This window comes from Molothrus aeneus, chromosome 12 (genome assembly GCF_037042795.1).
Source record: "Molothrus aeneus isolate 106 chromosome 12, BPBGC_Maene_1.0, whole genome shotgun sequence".
NCBI lineage: Eukaryota > Metazoa > Chordata > Aves > Passeriformes > Icteridae > Molothrus > Molothrus aeneus.
Genome location: NC_089657.1, coordinates 6884256 through 6904958, shown reverse-complemented (window position 1 = coordinate 6904958; position 20703 = coordinate 6884256). Strand labels below are relative to the sequence as shown.

The following is a 20703-nucleotide window of genomic DNA, read 5'->3' as shown; positions in this document are numbered from 1 at the left end:
TGTGCTGGCTTTTACCAGGTGAAGATTTCCAAAGCTGTGTGGATACGGCTCTTGGGAATATCTTTGAGTGGTGAACATGGTGGTGTTGGGTTGTTCTTGCTCAATGATTTTAGAGTTTTTTCCCAACCTTAATGAATCTATGATGTGGCTTTTTAAACAACAAATAATGGGTCCAGGTGTTACAACACCAGATCTCCAACCCTGGGGAAGGTGTGTGGTGTGCAGGAGAAGCTCCTCCACCAGCTTTCCCTGCCCACCAAAACCATGCCAACGATGGAGCTGAGCTGGTTTTTGTGCTTTTATTTCAAGACCAGCTCAGTAAAAATCAAGTTTTTTATTCATGATTAACCAACACTCTTTAAGAGCAAAAAATGTACACAAGACTCTTCCCTTTGGATGAATATTTCCATTTATTCCAACTGGAAAAAACATTTTTAAATATATTTAAGTATCATTTCTTTTTTTTTAAAGGAATAATAATTATCACATTGTCCTTTACAAACAACAAAAAAATTCCTAGCAATAGTCTGTGGTATGGAGACATCCATCTTCTAGATTTTTCTGCATCTGCTGCTTTGAGTAGGCATGGGGGTGTCCCTGTGTGTGCCCAGGGCTGCCAGTGCCACCCCTGCAGTGGGATCCACATTCCCAGGGTGCAGGGAGGGGTGGCCTCGAGGTGCAGGGACACCCTGAGGTGCCAGCAGCACATGGGCCAGGGCAATGCAGCTGGTTAAACTCTCAGCCCTCCTGTGGCTCAAAGCCCAGCCTTATTTTAACCCCCACAGGTGCTCTGGGTGCCAAGAGCCCCTTTCTGCAAACTTGCTCCTTTATGGGAAGCACTGGGACAACCTGGCCTTGGCTTGCAGCTGGGATGGCAGAACCCCAATGGATTAAAGCACACAGAGAACAAACTCACATCCACCAGAATACAACACAGCTGAGCCCCATGCAGGGGCCCTCTGCCACGGCGAGGGGCTGGGCTGAGCCCCCCAGGGGACAAACCCTGGCCACAATCAGCCCCAGAGGGGCCAGGGCATCTTGCCAGGCAGGAGGGACCCGTGGGGAGCAGTTTGCAGGTGTTCTCATATGTCGTAGGCAGGAGGCAATACTGAGACTTCCACTTGGATATGAACAGCAGTTAACCCAGGAGACTAGAGCACCATAAGACAAGTCTATATTCAAAACAACGTCATGCTGACATCACACAATTGCACCATTTACACTTTATTTACTCCAAATAATAGTTCAATGTTTAGTAACTTCAGCGTTCTCTACAGAGGTGTGAAATTCCTTCTCCAGCTTTGGTAATTTACAATGTTGCAGACATTTGGTAGTTCTGGTCTTTCCTATTTAATAATAGTAATAATTAAAAAAAAGGCCCTTTTGCAGCTGTCAGGGGTTCCTGTATCTGACTGATGGAGTGTACCTGCAAATCATAGGCTTCAAAATGCCACTGAGGCTTGTCAAGATTTAATGAATCAAAAACCATTCTGTTTATTGACCAGGATCAAAACAAATAAACAGAAAAAAAGGGTTAAAACAAAAAAAAAACCCTCAAAACCAATGAAAACTCAGACTCTCACTGATAAACTTAAGTGATGATGAAATGGAAAGGGGGTTCCAAAGTACTGTTTGGTTAGCTCTGACTGAAAACAATTCTGAACGTGCATGCATTTTCCCAGTGACTCCTAAGATATAGAAATTCCTCTGATATTACAAAATACAAAAATATTTTCTCCAAACTCTCATTTACATCGCATTTACAACAATCATGGAAATAACTTAGGCTCCCACACTGTCCAAGGGACAAATCACCTACCAACATGGCTAATGGAAAACAAAAATGTGGTGGAAAGCAAAACCTTACCAGCAAACTGATGCTGAGAGTCAACAGTGGCAACCAAAACGTACGGACAAACAGAGCTCAAGGGGCTGGCAGTATCTGGGAGAAGGAAGAGAAACTACTGGGTAAATATTACAGGCTAAAGTGAACTTTTAAAATTTTTATCTCCAAAGTAAGATGTGCAAAATATATTCACTGTGCCCAGGATTATGACTATTTATAGAAGCCGGTCTACAACCTCCTTAACAAATCCCTACTCTTCGGGCCTTTTTTTTGTTACAATAAAAGCACTTACATGATCTAAAACAGTGCAAGATCGTGAGTTAATTTACATTCTCCCAAGGTGCCTGGCAAGGATGCCATTAGGATATGATACAGTTCTTGCTCTTCTGTCTTTTCCGGCTGTGCAACTGTCCCCTGGCCCCCACCGTGGAAGACTTGGGCATGCTGTACGAGCCGTACTTGTGCAGCAGCTCCTCGCTGGTCACGTACCGGAGGCGGGCAGGCTGCGGGATGGGCTCCCCGAGGAAATAGCCCTCGTTGTCAGACTCCGAAGAGGAGGAGCAGGTGGAGCACCAGTCGTACTCGGCAAAGTAGGGCCCCCATCTCTCGCCCAAGTGGTTCTGCAAGGCGAGATCCGACACCGTCCGGGGACAGTGGCCGTAGACATCCCTGTAGGGACCCTGCTCCATGGTCTCCCTGCAGCTCCTCTGGTGCACGAAGGGGTCGTAATCGTCCCTGGCTCGCAGCGAGGGTCTCTCCTTGAGGCGGTAGCACTGCTCGCTGGCCAGGTGCAGGGCGTTGTCGGAGCGGGAGCGCCGCGAGCGCCGGGGCCGGTGCGGGCGGTAGTGCCGCTCGTCGTCGCGGAGCACGGTTCTGCGGCGCGTGCGCTCGCTCATGGGCGCGTGCCGGGGGATCTCCTGCGGGCCCAGCTTGGCGCCGGGCACCCCGCTGCCGTAGTCGAAGCTCTGGTGCATCCGCCCGTGCGACGGCCGCTCCTGGTAGCCCAGGGGGCTGGCGAGGTCGTGCAGGGTGGGCTCCATGTCCTGGTACTGCTGCGCCGACAGCAGGCTGCGCACGGACTCGGCGCTGCGGAACTGCATGGAGGAGTTCAGGGTGCCCATGTTGCTCATCTTCTCCGAGACGTTCATGCCCGAGTCTTTGCTCAGGTCAGGCATGGAGAACCTGGAGAGGTGCTCCTGGCGCTTGGCTCCACCGTCTGCTGAGAGGCCTTTGCAGAAAAAGGGTAAAGGGGAAAAAAAAAAAAAAAAAAAAGAAGTTAAGAAAGAGAATTTTCTGTCAGCAGAGATGCAGGGTGGAAGTTGGTTTTGGCCCAAGACTTTTGCTTTAAAAAGTAACTCAGTGGTACTGATCCTGTCCTGAAGAGCCCTTTTTAAGAGGAGGACTTTAATTTTTTTTTAAAAAGCAGGCAGTTCCTCCTTTGGGGAAATCACACCAATTTAAGGAGTTTTGAGTTGGACTCCAAGCTGCTTTTCACGACTTCCTTTCCCATATGTCTGCACTGTCTGCGACTTGATAGGAATAACCAATGATGCCAGGGAGAAACCATGCGTCAGAGGTAACCCGAGGCCTCCTGCACGCCGAGCTAAGTAGGGTGCCATGATCCAGCACTCACACCTTCTGCAATGACAACACATTTTGGAGGACTAAACAATGTCAGTGGCAGATGAAAATGCAGCCACTGACTTAATTCGGGGTTCTCACTATGCTGGACCTCACAGGTCCCCTGAATGACACCCGTGGAGAGACCAAAGCAGCAGTTGGGTTTCCCAGGAAGCAAGGAAACACCCCAGCACCAGAGGGTCTGCTGGAGCTCCCTGTGAGCAGCAGGACAGTGGGAGGGTCAGACTATCCCTGCAGATATCCAGGGAGTTGTGCATGGCCAGGAGCCAGAAACATGAGCTCCACCTTGATGGGCTGCTCTGCTTGGGAAGGTGACCCATTAGATCTCTCCCATGTGCCAACGAGCCCTGAGCTCCTGCAAGGTGCTTTCCTTCAGCCCAAGAAGCCTTCACCTGGCAGCAGGGAAGAAGTGGGGTGTCTGTTCAGCACCTGCCTGTCAACAAGAAACTCAATGCACCCCACGGTGCCCTAGTCCTTAGCCTGTTTCATGGCTGCTTCCTGACTATTTTCTGACTGTCTCCCTGTTGGCTTGAAAACTGGCAGCAGTCACTGGTTGCTTGCATGCTCAGGACAAGATGTTTCGCAAGTTATTTCAAAGAAAATCTGTTCCATCCCAAATCAAACGTGGAATGTTTGCTTTGGCACCCTTCTCTCCATCCCTTCTCCCACAACATCCCAGTGCAGACCCAACACAGCACCGTCAGCAGAATTTCCAACATGACACACAGCCTTTATGCAATCACCAACAATTTGTGACTTTGTAAATTAATTTTAAAAAATAACAACCCAGCCCACAATTCAAGAATAAAGCCTTTTTTCCTTTAACAAAAGCTGTTTGCATTTCATCAAGAGCTTGGCTCCTTTCGCATTAGCTGCTGCTGCAAACCTGAACAAGAACAAGGGTTGCTGTCACTAACCCCATTCAGGAGCTGCTTTAGGGTTTCCTTGGGCTCAGCCTTGAAAAGATCAACAGCTCTTGCAAAGCTGGGCAGAGTTTTCCAAATCCTGCTTTCGGCGGCATCAGGGAGAGCTTTAGCCATTACTGGCCCTCACATGGTTTGGTTTTGCTCCCTGAGTCCCAGCTTCTTTGCTTTCCCGTTGTTAATGAGGGTGTTTTTGGAGTTTATGATTACAGAGAAAGGTAAAGTGAAGGATCCCTGAACGTCACAGGAAGAGGGATAGGCTGGGTTAAAAACAAGGGAAAGCCATGTTTTCTTTTTAAAAGGACACACTTTTCAAGTCAACTTAATGCTTTCTTTCTTCCTCCCTAAATCACACTGACTTTGAGTGAGCAAGCCCAACCCCACCCAGTGAGTGCCCTTTGGAAAAAGCTCTGTGGATGGGCTTCCTGTCCCCTTTGAAGCTGCCCACCCACACTCCACACTCCCATGTTTCTCCTCCTGGCTGGAGCTGCGATTTTGTGCCTGTGTACCCAGTGGAGGCATCTGTCACATCAGGCACTGCTCCCCATGTCCCCTCCTGTGCCACTGTCCCCAGCAGCCCCTGGTGAGGGAAAAGCAACTTGGGAACACGCGCAAAGATTCCTGAAAAGCCGGAGCAACAGCGGGACTGCCGGCAGAGCTGATCACAATGAGAATCATGGCTGTTGACAGCCCAATGTGGCCTTAATCACATCTGTCACACAATAGCTGACACCAAGGAAAATGAGCCCTCGGTGACATTTATGCAGCACTTCATTAAGGGAGCCGGTGCAGCTCGGCAATAAGAATGAGCAACAGCAATGCTGTGCAGAAATACAGCTCCAACACCACAGGATGCTGCTGTGGCAGCAACACTTTGATTTTGGCAGCATCATTAACAAGGGGCTGACCTTGCCTCACTCACAGGGGGTGCACGAGCTTTGCTCCCAGTGCCAGCCATATCAGGTGGTACCTATGGGTCTCAGTGCCCCTCAGAGCCATCTCCCTCCTGTGGTCCTGCATCCAACAAGAACAGAATGAGTGTCTGGGCACAGGCTCTGGAGACATGGCAAGAGTGAAACAGTTTTTTCAAATTAAAGAGGACATATCTGCATCCTTCACATCACAGACAGGAATGATGTGGCCAAGATCAAGCAGGACAACCAGGAGGGAAACCTGTTTCCTTTATGTAGAGTAAAGCAAGCTGTGGTAAGCGAGGTACTCGAGCTTGAGAAGGGCAGAGCCAGAGCTTCACTGGTTAAGTTTGTGCAGAATAGGAGTCTGCAGCCCCTCACACACCTCCAGCAGACAACCATGAGTGCTTTAGTCTCTTCCCCTTAGAAGGCAGCACGGGGCAGTGAGTTCAGACAAGGATCCTGTGACCACGTGAATGGCTCATGCTCAGAGTGCAAGGTTTAACCAGTCCTGGGGATGTTTCTGGCCGATCATTCAGACAGCTTGATTATAATTAAGCACAAACATTCTGAGATCTTGATTTGCTGAGAAAATGCTGATTGTAAGAGGAATCCAGCACTGAACATGTCCATCACCATTGTCAGCACACAGAACTTGGGGAGTGATGGAGCCTGTGCTCAGGAGGCTCTGATGCAAAGCCAGCCCAACACCCACTGGCTTCATCTCTCCATATGACAGAGTGGAAAAGGCTCTATGCTGAGGGTAAAATGTGTCTTCCCAGGTAGACTGGGCAGGTTGCACATGCACAAGCCTTTTTTTTGGTAGCCACGCTTGGCAATGACCCAGCAAGCTGTGCAGCTGGGAAAGGGAAACTTTATTTTAGCTGCTCATGGTGACAGGTGAAGGATTTATTCCACTTGCTCAGGAGCAAAGCTGTGCTTTTCCAGCTGAAGGCACTGAGAGCTCTGCATGGCTCTTACAGTGCCCACAGCAGGTTACAGGTCCAGGATTCAGTCTACAGTCCTTGCAGAACACAAAGGTGTCTCCAGGCTGAATTTTACATTTATACCAAGGCATCATGAGCAGGGCTAGGCCCAGATTAGTCTTTCTAAAGTCTCAAAATGTCCCTCTCTATGGCTCTCTGTGGAGCCACAAGACCTCAGGAGGCAGAGTGGGAACGAGCCAAAAGTGCTCCAGTCTGACCGCAGTGAGATCAGGGGATAGCAATAACCATTTGTCAAAAAAAAATTCATCTAGAAAACATGATCTGGGAATAAAGTTTTAAAGAGCAGAGGTTGTTTAGTCTAAAGGAGAGAAAGCTGAAGGGGATATAGTAACAACCTTCAAAGGCAGAAAAAAATGCTTGCAAAGAGGAGGGAACACATTTGACTCCTGCTGACTCCTGCAACGAAAGTTTTAAATTGGGGAGGAAGAAAACTCTTGCTGTGTAATCACAGCAGAAGGTGACTGGGGCAGGCTCTGGCACTGGAGGGTTTCCCTGGCACCCAAAGGCAGTGGAGTGGGTGCCCAGGCACACACAGGGTGGTTCCAAATTCCTGGTCCCACACTGCCCTGGATGGTGAAGGTGGCACCAACCCCTGTGTCCTGAGGTCATTTGCCATTCCAGAGCTACACCCACCCATGAGGCCCCATCTTCTTGAGCTGCCAGTATTTATGTGCAGCTGTTGCACCTCCTGCTTAATGAAGTGTTTAATCTGAGCACACAGCTAATAACCCCAGAGAGCTGCAGTCTAGAAGAGCACACGAGATGAGACCCCACCATTCAGCCCTGGCTTTCTCCTAATGAAGAAATGTGAGATTCTGTTTCCCAAGGTCATCCAAGGGAGCAGGAGCCTTGCTCTGGCCCATGGTGTGGGATGGTTGTTACCACATCACCAAGACCATTCCAAGGGTGCAAACCCAGGTATAACATGCTGACCCCACCAAAATTTACTTCTGCATGATGCTCTGAGACTGAGCACATCCACTGCTGGCTGTCCCAGAGGCACATGCACTGGAAGGGATGTCACTGCTGCCTCCAGCATGGTGCTTCGGCCAGTGGCTGTCCTGGAGCCAGACTGGTGCCAGCACCACAGCACACACAGACACAGCAGGTTTTTCTGCTGCTGCTCTCCACTGCATGGGGCTGCCAGGCTCAACATTTCACCCTGGAGCCATGGCAACATGTGCTTTCCCAATGAGCACAAGGGAGAGCTGCAGCTCGCCTGTGGGTGCTCGATATAGAAGTGGAGCTTGCTGCAGCACCAAGAAAACCAAGCAGGTTTCTGGGTAACATTCAGGCTCACTAAGAACACCCTGTACCACCCCCTCTGAAGTCTGTCCCCTCCCCTCCTGAGAACCATGCTTATCCCATAAACACTGCCAAGGGAATTAACACCCCAATAAGCAAAGCCACAGCACAAAGGTACCCTTGGAGAACATCACCTCTACAACCTTGCCACAACAAAAAGCACTCGGAGTGCTCCAGTCCCACTGTATGCTGTGCTAAATGGGGGCTGCAAGTTGCATTATGAATTATTAAAGCACTCAGCAAATGACAGCACAGAGTGTGTGGGCTGGGTGTGAGGCTGGCAGTGGAGCCCCCCACGAGGGGAAGCAGCTCCCAGCCCCCATTAAATCAAACTCCCCGTGAAGCTGCGCTAACACAGGGTGAGCCAGCATCCCACTGCAGGAGAGCACCAGCCAGGGAATGCAAAATATCCTGACATGGGATGTTGCAAACAACTTGGGCTTTGCTGATGCTTGCTTCTTGCCTTAACATTTATCACAGCAGACACACACATCTGTGCATCACAGCTCTCACCACAGAGGTGCCTGCCAGCACCAAAACCCAGCACCCAGCCCTGACAGCCAGTGTTTAAATGCAGCTATAGATACACAGGAGGATACAGCACAGTGTCTCTTATGTCCAGCCCCTTCTCTCTCACACAGCATCAGGCATCCTCACCACTCCTCAAACAGGGTTTATTTCAAGGTCAATGTGTAGAACTAAAAAGAAATTTAAGGAGAAAACAGCCTGCACAGAGCTTTGTTTATAGCTCAGCTCTGTCTCACTTCTGAACGACCTCAGGGCATGCAGAAATAAAGCAGAACCTTCATGTAACTGGAAATCATGGAAAATAAACAATTTGAGGGAAGGCACAGCCCCCACCAAGAGGGTCACAGTCCCACCAGCCTCCCATGGTATGTCCCCATGTGTGACCCACGGATGTCATTGGTTATTTCCCACCCAAGCAATCCTTTCCAGCTTGGTGGAAGAAGTCCCTTACTGCTTGGAGAAGAGTTGGATTTTAACCCAGAAGCCCCACTATAGCTCCTTTACCAGCACTCCCCTCTGCTGCATCCTCCCAGCCATGCTGGGGATGTTGCTTGCCCCAGTAACATCCTCCAGAGTCCATTTTGGTTGTCTCTCTGGTTTTCATTACCCCACCTGCCCTGCACTGTCCATGTGTGACACTGAAGGGGTGAAGACATGCAAGAGGGCGGCCCCACAGCATGCACACCAAACCTCCCAGTGCTGAGTGGCAAAAGGGAAGTGAGGGGGAAAAGAAATGTTCCTGACAGTTTTTTAGCATTGGGCCTTTGGGGTGGAAAACCTTTATCTTCACATCAGTTTTGAAGTTATCTGTTTTGGATTAGGAAATGTTATACCTGTGCCTCAAAATTGCAAAAATTCCCCCCAGGGATCTGATTTTCCAGCTTGGAAGCAGTTTTGTGCTGGCTGTGTCTGGGAGAAAGAGAGTGATAAGAACGTGGTGGAGAGCTGGGAGCCTCCTTTTTTTCATAGAAAAACTCAGGAACAGCCAAATGTGTCACTTTCTGCATTGCATAACTCAGCTGGAGCACTTGGGGCAGCTGCCCTCTCCAGCCCAGGGGAGAGAGGAGCACACAGGGAGGGAGACCAGCATCCAGATCCCTCACTGCCATCCCTGAGGGTGTTCAGGAGCTGCTCCCAAGCCCCCAGTGCAGGAGAGGCTGGGCTAATTAATATCTCTCCAGAAAATACAACCCTGGCCCTTAGTAAGGGCTTGTTCTTACCCTCACCTGCCCTGCAGCTTTTAGCTCCTCTGCAGGCAGAGGAAGAAAAAGGACTGGAGACAGATGATGCTGTTCTGTCACTCTGCAGCTCAGACAGGCAGGGATCAGCCCTGCTCTCTGCTTTCTGGTTATATCACACTTGTCTAGTCCTGGAAAAACAAACTATTTGGGGCCTTTGGGCATCACACAACACATGATGACAAGCACAGTGTGTGCCATACAAATGAAATCACATTCCACCCTGTAACAGCACCAGTTTAACATATTTATAAACTGGATTTATGCTTGTGACAGATGTTCCCCCACCCAAACTCATTTTCTCAAGGAATCCTTAAAATCTGTTTCTCCTTTTGCATGCAGCAGCGTCACCATTCAACATGACTTCTACCTCCAAAAGGCTCCTGCTCTCTGTAAGCAGCACAAAGGGACTGTTCCCAGACAACAACATTTAGCCTGCAGGTACTTTCTTAAATGGGCTATTTGACCAGCTGTCATTTTGTGGAAATAACTGCTTAGAATCAACAGAGTTCAGCTCCTAATTTCCAATTCCACTGCCAGGCACAGGCAGCAACTGCAACATCTTTCTGGAGGAAAACACAAACACAGGGAGCAGGGCTGATGGGCCAAGTATCTTTTGGAAAGTGATTAACCTCTGGCAGGATCAGGCTTCTCATCATGGGCAAACCTTCCTGGACAAATTCCATCTTAGCATTGTCCCAGTTGCTTAATGCAGGGTGCTACAAAGCAAACATTGCTACAGGATCCACTGGTTTTGTTCTTGTTCCTGCCATTAAAAAACTCAACAACCCAAAACCCCCAAAAGTAGACAAAGGAAGCACAATATAAATAATAATATAAAAGAAAATCAGCAAAAATGAGCTCTGTCTTAGAAAATAGGCTGAGAAATACTGTTTCCTTTTTGCTTCTCCATCTGATTGCCATGTAGTGAAGGATACAGTCTCTAAGAAGCTGTAGCAGATTGGAGTCTGTTTTAGCCTTCAGCTGATGGCAGAATAGGGATTTTCAAACAGGAACATGGAAGGGAAGGAGAGATGCCCTCCACCAGCAGGAGACACTGCCCTTTGCCACTGGATGTGCTTAAATCCCATCAGCATTTGTGGCAATTACACAAGCACAAACCAGAGGACAGCAGGGACACTCCCACCTAATTCCAACTCCAACACAGAGCACAAGCAGGGTCACAGCCACCTCTGCCACTCACAAGTCTGCTGTTGCAGCACTGCCCATGGTGACAGCAGAGCACTGTAACCCTGCACTGTAAGGGCACATGCCCAGGATTAACACCGTGTCTCACCTCTTTACTAACCCATGGGGAATTGGCTTTAAAGTGATTAAATAGAGCCCTTTGGTAAGGAAGAAACCTGGGGTCTTGCAGGAGATTGGGGTCACGTAGATCTTGACCCACACAATGGCTGACCCTGAAATGTTACAGGGACCAACATCTGCTCATGGCAGGCAGCCTTCCGGCCACAGGACAGGGATTAGCGCTGCACAGCCCTGAGTTATCTGCATTGCTGACTGTCTCTGCCTAATTAGCAGTTAAGTCGTTGTAGAAACATCACAGCAAAACCCACTGCCAGGGAGGTACCAGCTTTTACCATGTGCTCTCCAGGTCAGGGACTGTTTGCCCTTCAGCTCCCTATAAAAAACAGACTGTTTTCAGTGATGCCATAAAACCTGACATGGATGCGGTGTTAATTATTTCAAAGTGAAAGGTGGAGCAACTCTGCAGCATTGGTAGCTCAAAGGGACTTTGTATGTGGATGCCTGGGAGGCTCTGGCAAAGCAGGACTGGAGGATATGGGGTGAGCCAGACCACCAGGCTGTGGCTGGGGGGAGCTCTGTGGGGAGCTGGATCAGCCACAGCAGTGAGTGCAGGGATGGGAAAAGCCAGGCAGGGGGGTGCTGTGCCCTAACATCACTTGACCAAAAACCTGCTCTCTCACAGACCTCATCCAGGTCACCAAATCTCCCCGTCCTCAAAACACTGCCAATTAAATGGGATGATAATTGTGTCCTCCATAATTGCAGACATGGCCCTGGGGGAGCTGCCTGTTGCTGCTGCAGTGCCCTTAGCTCAGCTGAGCCAGCTCCCAGAGCAAGGAAAATTATTAGAACCTTACACATTAATAAAAATATTATCACCTCACTCTGCAGAGGAACTATGAACACTCACTGCAAGCCTCATCACGCTGAACATCTGCTCCAGAAAGCAGGAACACAGCAAGCCATGAAGGCAGTCACTGCCCCTGAGGAAAGTCAGACTCTGGCTCTGTATGGTGGACAGATGCCTTTGGGAGGTAGCATTTTAAATCCCTCCCAGCATTTTAAAAAGGGGTTTCTAAAATGAAAGGCAGAATGATTTTCATTTTGATACGGAGGCCTTGCCTTGACCTATATCCCCAATAATATGTTACACTTCAGCCCCAAAGCATGCAACAACCTCTCCACTGCTCAGGGATTGCTCATCCAAGCTTGGTGTTACTCAAGACTCTTTGTACTGATGGGGTTTACACAACACAAGTTTTCAGGAACACAAAAGGCTTTGGAAATGTGGAGTTTTGCTTAGGAAAACCCTGTTTTGGAGAGCAATTCCCAATTCCCTCGCCATTTCGCATCTATTTTTCCTCTGTGTATATCTGAGACTGTTTAAGCAAAAACCCTTCCCAGCTCATTAGCTTCTCCTCTCCTCCTGTTTTTCCACTTGCTGGATAGGGAGATCCTGGCTGAAACAGAGATCATTTCACATCTTGGCATGGGGCTGGCAGCTTCCCTAAACAAACACACCAAACCCCAGATGAGGAGTCACGGGCATAGCAGAGCAAACCTGTCCATCCAGGCAGGGCAGAGCCCAGAACTGGGATTCAGGGGGGCTCAGCTCTCTGTGGGCTTGGCAATCCTCACCACCCGTTGCCAGCAATCTGTGGGGGATCTTCAGGACCAGGCACAAACACCCCACAGGCCACTCCTTGCCAGCAACAAGGCAGAAGGGCTCCATTTTGTAGGGGTTCAGATGCAAGACCTGCCCAAATCCAAGCAATGATTGGCTGGAACAGAGAAAAGCCAGGGAAGCTGCAAAGAAAAAGCAAGGCAGCTTCTCTGGTGAGAAAACCAGAGCAAAGCAGGCTCAGTATTCTCTTTTCTGAGTAGCTCTGTGCTGAGGGACGTGGGAGCTGTGGTGGGCGAGCGAAGCAGAGCAGGCTGCAGGAGGACAGAGCCTGCCCAGCCCCGGCTGCAGACCAGAGCCTATGCACACACACACACACCCATCCCTGCAGCCACGAGTGAAACCCAAACATGTTTAGGGTGAGAGGACTGAGAAATATGACCCTGGGATGTGCTCGTGAGAAACAAGCTCAGCCTGATGGGACAAGCATCTTGCCTGGCTTTTCCCTGCAGTTTCTACCAAGGGGTTGGGGAAGAGGAATTAAAGAGCTGTGCAGAGAGGGGGAGGAATTTCTTTTAACTAGTCACATGCTTGAGGACTGCATAACATTCAAAAGGGGTTAACTGGGCCTATTTCAAGGCATTCAGAAATATTTTTAGCCTGCAAGGGCAGCTGACAGCACTCCTTCAAGTGCTGAAAGCTGGAATCTGCCTCTGCGTTAGCAGTTGGCCTTGATTTTCCCCCTCTCTTCACAAAAGGGATGATTAAAGGGTTTGAAAACATTTGTTTTGAGCTGCACAGAAAGGCCAGACATCCATAAAGCACTGAATTTGGTAAACAAGCAAGCGAATGGAGAGGAACTGTCAAGGCTTGTCAGGACCTGGCAGACAAGGCTGTGTCACTGAGCAGTGGTCGCCAGGCTTGGTTACCCTCATCCTGGGAAGACACCAGGACACAAGGGATTCAATTGCATGGAGGGCATGCTGGGGTGGTCTCAGGGTGGCAGGAGCAGGGGTGACATACCTGTGGCATTGGGGTGACATACCTGTGGCATTGGACAGTGCCAGGGATTCCATGGAGCCCCGGGGAGTCTGCTCGGTGGGCGTCAGGTCCTCTGTGAACTTGAGGGCATTGATGGGGTGACGGGTGCGGCACTGCGACGCTGGCATCCCCCCCTCCTCTTCCTCTTCATACTTGGGGACTTTGACACTTCCTCTGGTCTCTGGGAAGCTCTGGTTGGACATGTCACTGTAGCTCTCCTGCGAGCGGAGCCTCCCTGAGTAGTAGTCCTCCCTGCAGTCCTGGATGAAGCTGCCACCGTGGCTCTTCATGGCCAACGAGGAGCTCCTCTTTTGGTTGCTGAAGTGTTTTGCCCATAAATCTGACTGCGAGCCTGGGACCTGGGTGGGGTTATAGGAGGTTCTTATGTTGCACTGGCTGAGAAGCTGCAAGGGGGTTTGAGACTGGCTTTGCTCCATTTTGCCCCCGTAGTGATAGAGCTCATCCCGGCTCCTCCACAGGTGGTCCCTGTTGAGGCTGGGTGTCTGGCTGGCCAGGCTCAGCAGATCCATCTGCAGGGACAGCGGGTCCACGTCGGTGGAGAGGCGGTTGGAGGTGACCTGCAGCTGGTTGCAGGGGCTGCGTGCCCCCTCCTCGCCCTTCCCCTTGTTCTTGCCGATCTTGGCGCTGCGCCGCGACTCCTTGGCCCGTGCGCTCTGGAAAGCTGAGTCGGAGGAGTCGGAGCCGTTGGGGTCATCGCCAATGCTGCAGGCCCTGGAGCAGAAGATCTGCCCCTGCTTGGGCAGGAAGGGCCGTCCCAGCAGTGACTTCTTGCACTGGGCGCAGCAGAAGCAGGTCTCGGTGGCGTGCCAGTGCTGGCCGTCGTACGTCATCTGGCCCTGGTCAATGCCTTGGGAGAAGATCACAGTGTCAGGGTCATCTAGCACTGCACTCAACACCTGCATCAAGACCAGGCTGGATGGGCTTCTGAGCAATCTGGCCCAGTGGAAAGTGTCCCTGCTGATGGTGGGTGGCTGGAATGAGATGACCTTTAAGGTTCATTCCAACCCAAATTATCCTATGACTCTATGACATGCACTCAGCCTTGCTCTTGAAAGCCCTTTTTCAGGGTTTCTCTGATGCATGAAGTTAATCCCATTTTTAATTCCTCCCAATTCTAATTCCAGGCCTTTGCTTGGGAATTACTCAGTGTTGGGAAAGGCAGCGGAACCATGCCTCAAGCTATTTTCTATTAAATGGGGATATTTCCGATCATAAAGCAAAGGAATGCAAGAAGTTCTCCATAAAGTCCTTGAAGTAAAAGCAATATGCTGCTTATTAAAAAAAAAAAAAAGAAAAAAAAAAGAAAAAAAAAGCCTCCAGCTAAACCATAATGAGGAATTTGTTCTGCTTGGTTAAGTATGTAACAGAGCAGATGACACCCCTGTCCCTTGCTGCTACTGTGGTCCCATCCTAACTTTATTTTGGCTTCAAAAGAGCCGGCCCCAGGGGTCGAGCACACACCCTTGCCTTGCACCCAGCCACATTTCCTGGGTTGCTTCACCAGGCCCCCCTTGGGTTCAGTAAAGGAATTGACACAGACAGTCTGTCTCCCTCCAGCCAAACCCCAGGGAGCAACATCTGCACAGTGCTCTCAGTCAGAGCCGTGAGCAAAGCTCCAGAGGTTTCAGTTACAACATTTACACACTTGTTTAAGCTGCTGTTCCTGGCCAAAGCCCCTGCTGCCCCTGTTCCCTGAGGAACTGCCACGCACAGTGTGGGCTGGCTGGCACGGCGGGTGCTGCGCCACATGTGCACAGCACGTGCCTGCTCGCCCGCTGTGGGGCCAAGTGCTGGCAGGTAACTCATAAATGAACACTATGTTACTGGTCTGGTTTGTTCCAAGCTAAGTTAGGTTTAGTATAATCGGTATTTTCCTCCCCTTATAGTGAGCAAAATGCGTTTATACAGTTGGGAGTGCTACACTTGTGAGCAGAAGAGAGATAAGATGGAGGGTGGGATTTTATCAGCTCCTTTTCCACTGCCCAAAGCCATCTTGCAGAGGAAGGAGTGCAGCCTCCATACTCCATCCTCACCTACCCAACCCAAGCCTTACAAGGCTTTATCACATGCTTACCCCTGATTTATGTAGCTTGTCAGCACAGTGCTCAGTTCACTACTATGACAGACTTGCAGCAAAATGGTTGCAGTCCCTCCTCTGCTAGAAATGTGCAAATATGCACCAAACCAGACATTTTACCCTGAAAACCTGACAGTCAGCAGGCTCCAGCAGGCTAGCTGGAGTGAAGGACAGCAGATGGGGGAAGCACAAGAGAAGGGACCATGCAAGAATCATTACCAGCTGCTTCTTCACCTTCCTGCAGCTGAGCTTGTGGGAAGGATGTGCTGCAGGTCACAGTAGATGCATCCTCCCTGTGTTTCCCCTCCCTGTGCCATCTGGCTGCTGCACAGCAGGAAAATGTTTGGTTTCTTTTCCTCTGCAGCATATGAAGTACTTGAACAGCTCACCTCCATGGACAAAGGAAGGGCTGTCTGCGTGCTCACTGTGCTCAGCCAAGTGGCAAAGGGAGCTGGGGAGAGCAGCAAGAGGCTTCCCAGCCCACCCAGCTTGGGGACATCTAGCCCCTTGACTGAAGTGCATTTTAAATCACTGTTCTAGAAACATAAATTGACCCTGATCCATTATTTCTTTCTCTCTGAGAACATCTATCTGCAAGTTGATTGAAAAAGGTCCAGAAACAATAATGATGCCTAATGAACAAGCATCTTTTCTGAGAGTAGCTCATCAAATCATGTGATCCTTTGCCAAGCTTGGATGAGAAAAACCTGAGTTGAAGAGCCAGGCTGTTTACAGGAAAATGAGATTTAAAGGGAAAAAAACGTGCCAGTGAAATTTTATTATGCCAGAGAAAGCTTTCACTAGCTGCCATTGCTCCTGAAGTTGCCCTCTGATAACCCTCCCCTCTCTGACTACAGAAAGGGATAAACAGTGGTTTAACCAAATAAATCACCATGTTACCTCCTTGGTGGGATGAGAGAGAGGCACAAGCACATCTGGTTGCCCCAGCCATGCACAGTCCTGTGGATGCCATGGGACAGAGAGAGAGAAACAGCAAGCGTTTCTCACAGCAGCTTGTGAGAATTTTTAGGGAGCTGTAAGGATGTGATAACTAGTTAAGTATAAACAATCTGCAGGTGGTGTTTTTCTACTTCGTCTTTCTGCTCTTCTCAAGGATGGTGCATGAGGAAGATGTTTTTGTTAGTTAGCCAATCCAATAGAATCTATCGTATCACTATAAAAATCGCATGGTTCTCTTGAATTAAGCCTTTTCTGCACTTTCTACAACACTGCCTCCTGCCTGTTCCTGTGTTATCCTGTGTTATTGTGCACAAGAGTGACACAGTCCTGCCCACAGCCCCACGGTGCTGTCAAGGATGTAATCCAAAAGCTCCTGTGAGCCCCGTGGGCCGTGCCCCCTGCCCGTACCGATGTGCTGGGCGCAGGTGTCGCAGTACTCGGCGTACAGGGACTCGAAGCAGCTGCAGCAGTAGGGCCTCCCATCCTTCATGATGTAGCGCTGCCCGCCCAGCACCGTCTCGCACTCGAAGCAGCAGAAATGCTTCATGTGCCAGTGCCGCCCCTCGGCCTCGGTGCACTCATCAGCAAAAATGATCTGGGGAGGAAACACAAGCGTGGAGAGGAGATGGTCAGAAAAGGGACCTGGGATGCAGACACCAACCTTTGTGTCTCCTGCCCTGCATGACAGCTGGGCCTCTTTGTTGATGCACCCTCTAAATTTTACAGCTTACTCCTCCAGTCCTGCATGAGAAACTCCCATAGTTTGGTTTGCGGCAGGGGCACCCATCATTTCTTAGGAAAATCCATTAAAATGCAAATTCCTCCGAAGCGTGTTAGTGCCCAGACTACAAAGTGTTAAGGCAGAGCTGCAGTGATGTGCTCGTGAGCTCACCCATCAAACAGAGGGGTCGATCAGGGTAATAAACACACTTATATACAACCTATCGATCTGCTGGACTTCTGAAGAACAGAACAGCTGCTTACTGGAACACATTTACTCATCTCTGAAACAGGGACCTGACCACAAAGGAAGAGCAAAAACACAAGGAAAAGTGGCAGCTCTCTAGAGGAGAAAAGATGGAGCTACCTTGGCTCCTCATCTTGCTGCTACCCCAGCCTGGGTGTCTATAAAGGTGATTGCAGTCATTGTACCAGTGGGGAAACTGAGGCACAGAGTGCTGTTAAGGATGAGTTGGAGAAGCAGCCATATAAAGTGTCTTCAGCAGATGCTTTCTTGCTGTGGCTTCTTCTCATCCCCACCCATTCTCAACTTACAAAGCCAAGGGAGCCAGCAGCCTCAGATCTGCTCCCTGTTTCTCTGTGCTGGCACAGGGTACACCAAAAGCTTTTCCCTTGCAGATCCTCCTACCCCCGAATTATTGTTTCTCACAATTAGTAATTGATGTTTTAGGGGAAGAAAAACATGCTGAAAAATGAGCTGAATGAAAGAATTAAACGAGAATTTGCAGGGATAAAAAATACATGAAAAAAATTACCCAGCCTAAGCTACAAAAAAATAGAACCAGTTGAATGGTTAGGGTTGTCTTTCATTGGTAACACTACAAATTTAATTGGACACATACATCAATGCTCTTTATATTTGAAGTGCATATAGCCTTGGATATTTACTATTACATGCTTACAAGGATGGGACGTGGTATTTTATAGAACATACGGTTTTCCACACTATGGTTTTCATAACTTCAAAAACCAGAGCAATTTCCTTCACCAGCCTTTTAAACAGAGATTGACACTTGAGAAGTGCTCAGAGGCGACTCTGTATGGTTTTCTATCTCAGTTTTGTATTCTATTTGTTCAGCTTCCTGTAGCCTGTTAATCGCCTCTCTCAAAGCCTATTTCAGCTCGGCGTGTACTCAGACATGACTGACTTGTAAGAAATACAGCACTCATCCCACCAGGGGCTTCTTCAGGGGAAATGGAGGAGAAGGGAAGATCACCACACCCAGCTGGGCTAAAATCACAAAGAGAGGGGGCTGTGCCTCTACTGGAAACAGTCATGGAAACCTCCCCAGCTTCCTGTGTGTAGATGAGGCCCTAACTCATAACAGTTCTAGGCAGACTGAAACGAAGAATATTTGAAACCTCAGGAAAAGCTTGCTCAAACCCTTGGCAAAGCCATGCCATCAGTTTGGTGTGTATGCCTCCATGAAAAAGTCAGGGATGGAGGGGAGATGCCACCCAACCCTTCTGTTCCACCTCAGCGGGCAGCAGCACTCAAGGCAGATGCTGTCTCTTACCTCATCACATGCAGCACAGCGGGGCTTGAGGCATTCGGCGTGGTGCCTGCCACAGTAGATCTTCCCATCCTGGTAGAAGTAGATCAGGTCAACCAGCAGCTCGTTGCAGACACTGCAGATGAAGCAGGGAGGATGCCAGCAGACACCGTGTCCCGCTCGTGAGGCGAAGACAGCCATGTCCCCTCCATTGATCTGGCCACCGCACTGTCAGAAAAGCCAGGGATTAATGGAGGAGTGTGGGTGACCCCACTGCCACCCATCACCAACAGGTGCTCTCACAGTCACTGCCCTGCATAATGCCAGGAGATGAATTCACAAGTTCATGTCAAGTATCATGAAAGGTGCCCTGACAGACCCCAGCACTCACACCTGGCAGGGCCACAGGCAGGTGCTTGTTTCGTGAGTGTCATTAAATCATGGAATGGTGTGACTTGGAAGGAACCTGAAGATCAACCAATTCCAATCCTCCTGCCATGGGCAGGCTCACCTTCTACCACACCAGGTTCCTCAAAGCCTCATCTAATCTGGCCTGAACACTCTCAGGGATGAAGTAGCCTCAACTTCCCTAGGCAACCTGTGCCAGTGCCTCAACACTCTCAAGGAAAGGATTTCTTTCTAATATCTAAACTAAACATGCCCTCTGTCAGTTTAAAGCCATTCCCTCTATCAATATATGCCCTTGTAAAAAGTCCCTGTTCAGCTCTCATGTAGTCCCTTTAGGTACTAGAGAGGTTTTTAAAGCACCCCAGAACCTTCTCTTCTCCAGGGTGAACAGCCCCAGCTCTCTCAGCCTGTCTTCAGAGGAGACATATTTCACTTAACTTGGTGATGCAGGTACCAGTTCATCAGCCACTACCCACCTGCTCACAGATGGCTCCTGTCATGGTTACAGGGAATGGCCGAACATTGCCTCTCCCTAAATTTTCCCTCTTCCTCTGGTTGCTGAAGAGTTTGAGCTCCCTCTTCTCCTCCTCATCCAATGAGTTGCAATAGCGAACCTAAAAAACACAAATGATGCTCAGTGCCTGGGGTGTCCCTGGCTCGCCACTCAGTGAGGCACCATTCCATGGGCACTGCAAACCTCTGCCCTTGGCTGTGGGGAGGCTGGAGAAACAATGGGCTTCAGGTAGCTGGGGTTTGGTCAGAATTTCAAGAGGTTGAGATGAGAAAAAAGGGCAGGAGGATTGTTGCTCTTTGAGCACTCAATTTGTAGAAAAGTCTTAAAAGTTGGGTTCTCAGAGACCCACCAAGACCAGCAACTGGACTGATGGGTTTTCCTGCTTTCTCCATCAGCCTCCTGTGGCAGAGGTCTTCATAACATTCCACTAGCATTTCTAGAGCACAGACCCTTTTCTTTGCACAAAACACAGAGTTCCAGTGACTTGTGAACTATTTTTCCAGCACAGGATCAAGCCTGCTCATTTGCAAAACCTCTGCATTGCGAGGTAATAAGGAAATAAGTAAAATAAAAGGATATAAACAATGAATGATGCAATTTCCCTGAAGCTTATAAAACTCTGAGGTTTTACTGGCTATTTCCATCCTGCAGGCTTAGCTCTTGGCTGGTTGCATTTCAATGGGGAATACAACTAAAGAGCCAGGGAGGTCAAATGTAGCACCAGTGCCCAATCCACCCTCCGTTATTTGGGAGAGCAGGCTCATGGAGCTGAGCAGCGTTATTCACATGAGCAACCAGCAACACAATGTTAAAAGGAGCAAAACTGAGCACGAAGGGAAACTGGATGCAAAATCTGCCAATTTGCAGAAAATACACACAGACCTGCAAGTCCAACTTGCAGGAAAAGAGGCTGCAGTAGCAGCATTTGTGTGTATTTATTCTTATGTTTTTTGGCTGTCAGAGGCTGTGGGTTTCCAGCAGCTGCCAGGGAAGGAGGCAGGCAGGTTGGGACCCAAGGGTGTACAGGAAGAAATCCCTTTGTGCCTGGAGCTCCCCCCATGCTGACAGTGCTGTGCCCATGGCACCCAGCCACACGCAGGCAAAGTTGTTAAAATCTGACTGAGATCAAACAAGTTACCTGCATGTATTTCCCAGAGCT

General features: G+C 49.4%; 1 protein-coding gene across 3 annotated transcripts in view; it reads right to left on the bottom strand.

Moving 5' to 3' along the window:
• Positions 1 to 391: 391 nt before the first annotated feature.
• PRICKLE2 (prickle planar cell polarity protein 2) overlaps positions 392 to 20703 on the bottom strand; it is a 104187-nt gene continuing 83875 nt past the window's right edge. For all 3 annotated transcript variants that reach the window (XM_066558101.1, XM_066558103.1, XM_066558102.1), the window contains 5 exons: positions 19507 to 19644; positions 18647 to 18850; positions 16797 to 16983; positions 13335 to 14198; positions 392 to 3074 (listed from right to left, as the gene is read on the bottom strand). In XM_066558101.1, the coding sequence (XP_066414198.1) occupies positions 2206 to 3074; positions 13335 to 14198; positions 16797 to 16983; positions 18647 to 18850; positions 19507 to 19644 (2262 nt within the window). In that variant the 3' untranslated portion in view covers positions 392 to 2205. The remainder of the gene's footprint in view (positions 3075 to 13334; positions 14199 to 16796; positions 16984 to 18646; positions 18851 to 19506; positions 19645 to 20703) is intronic.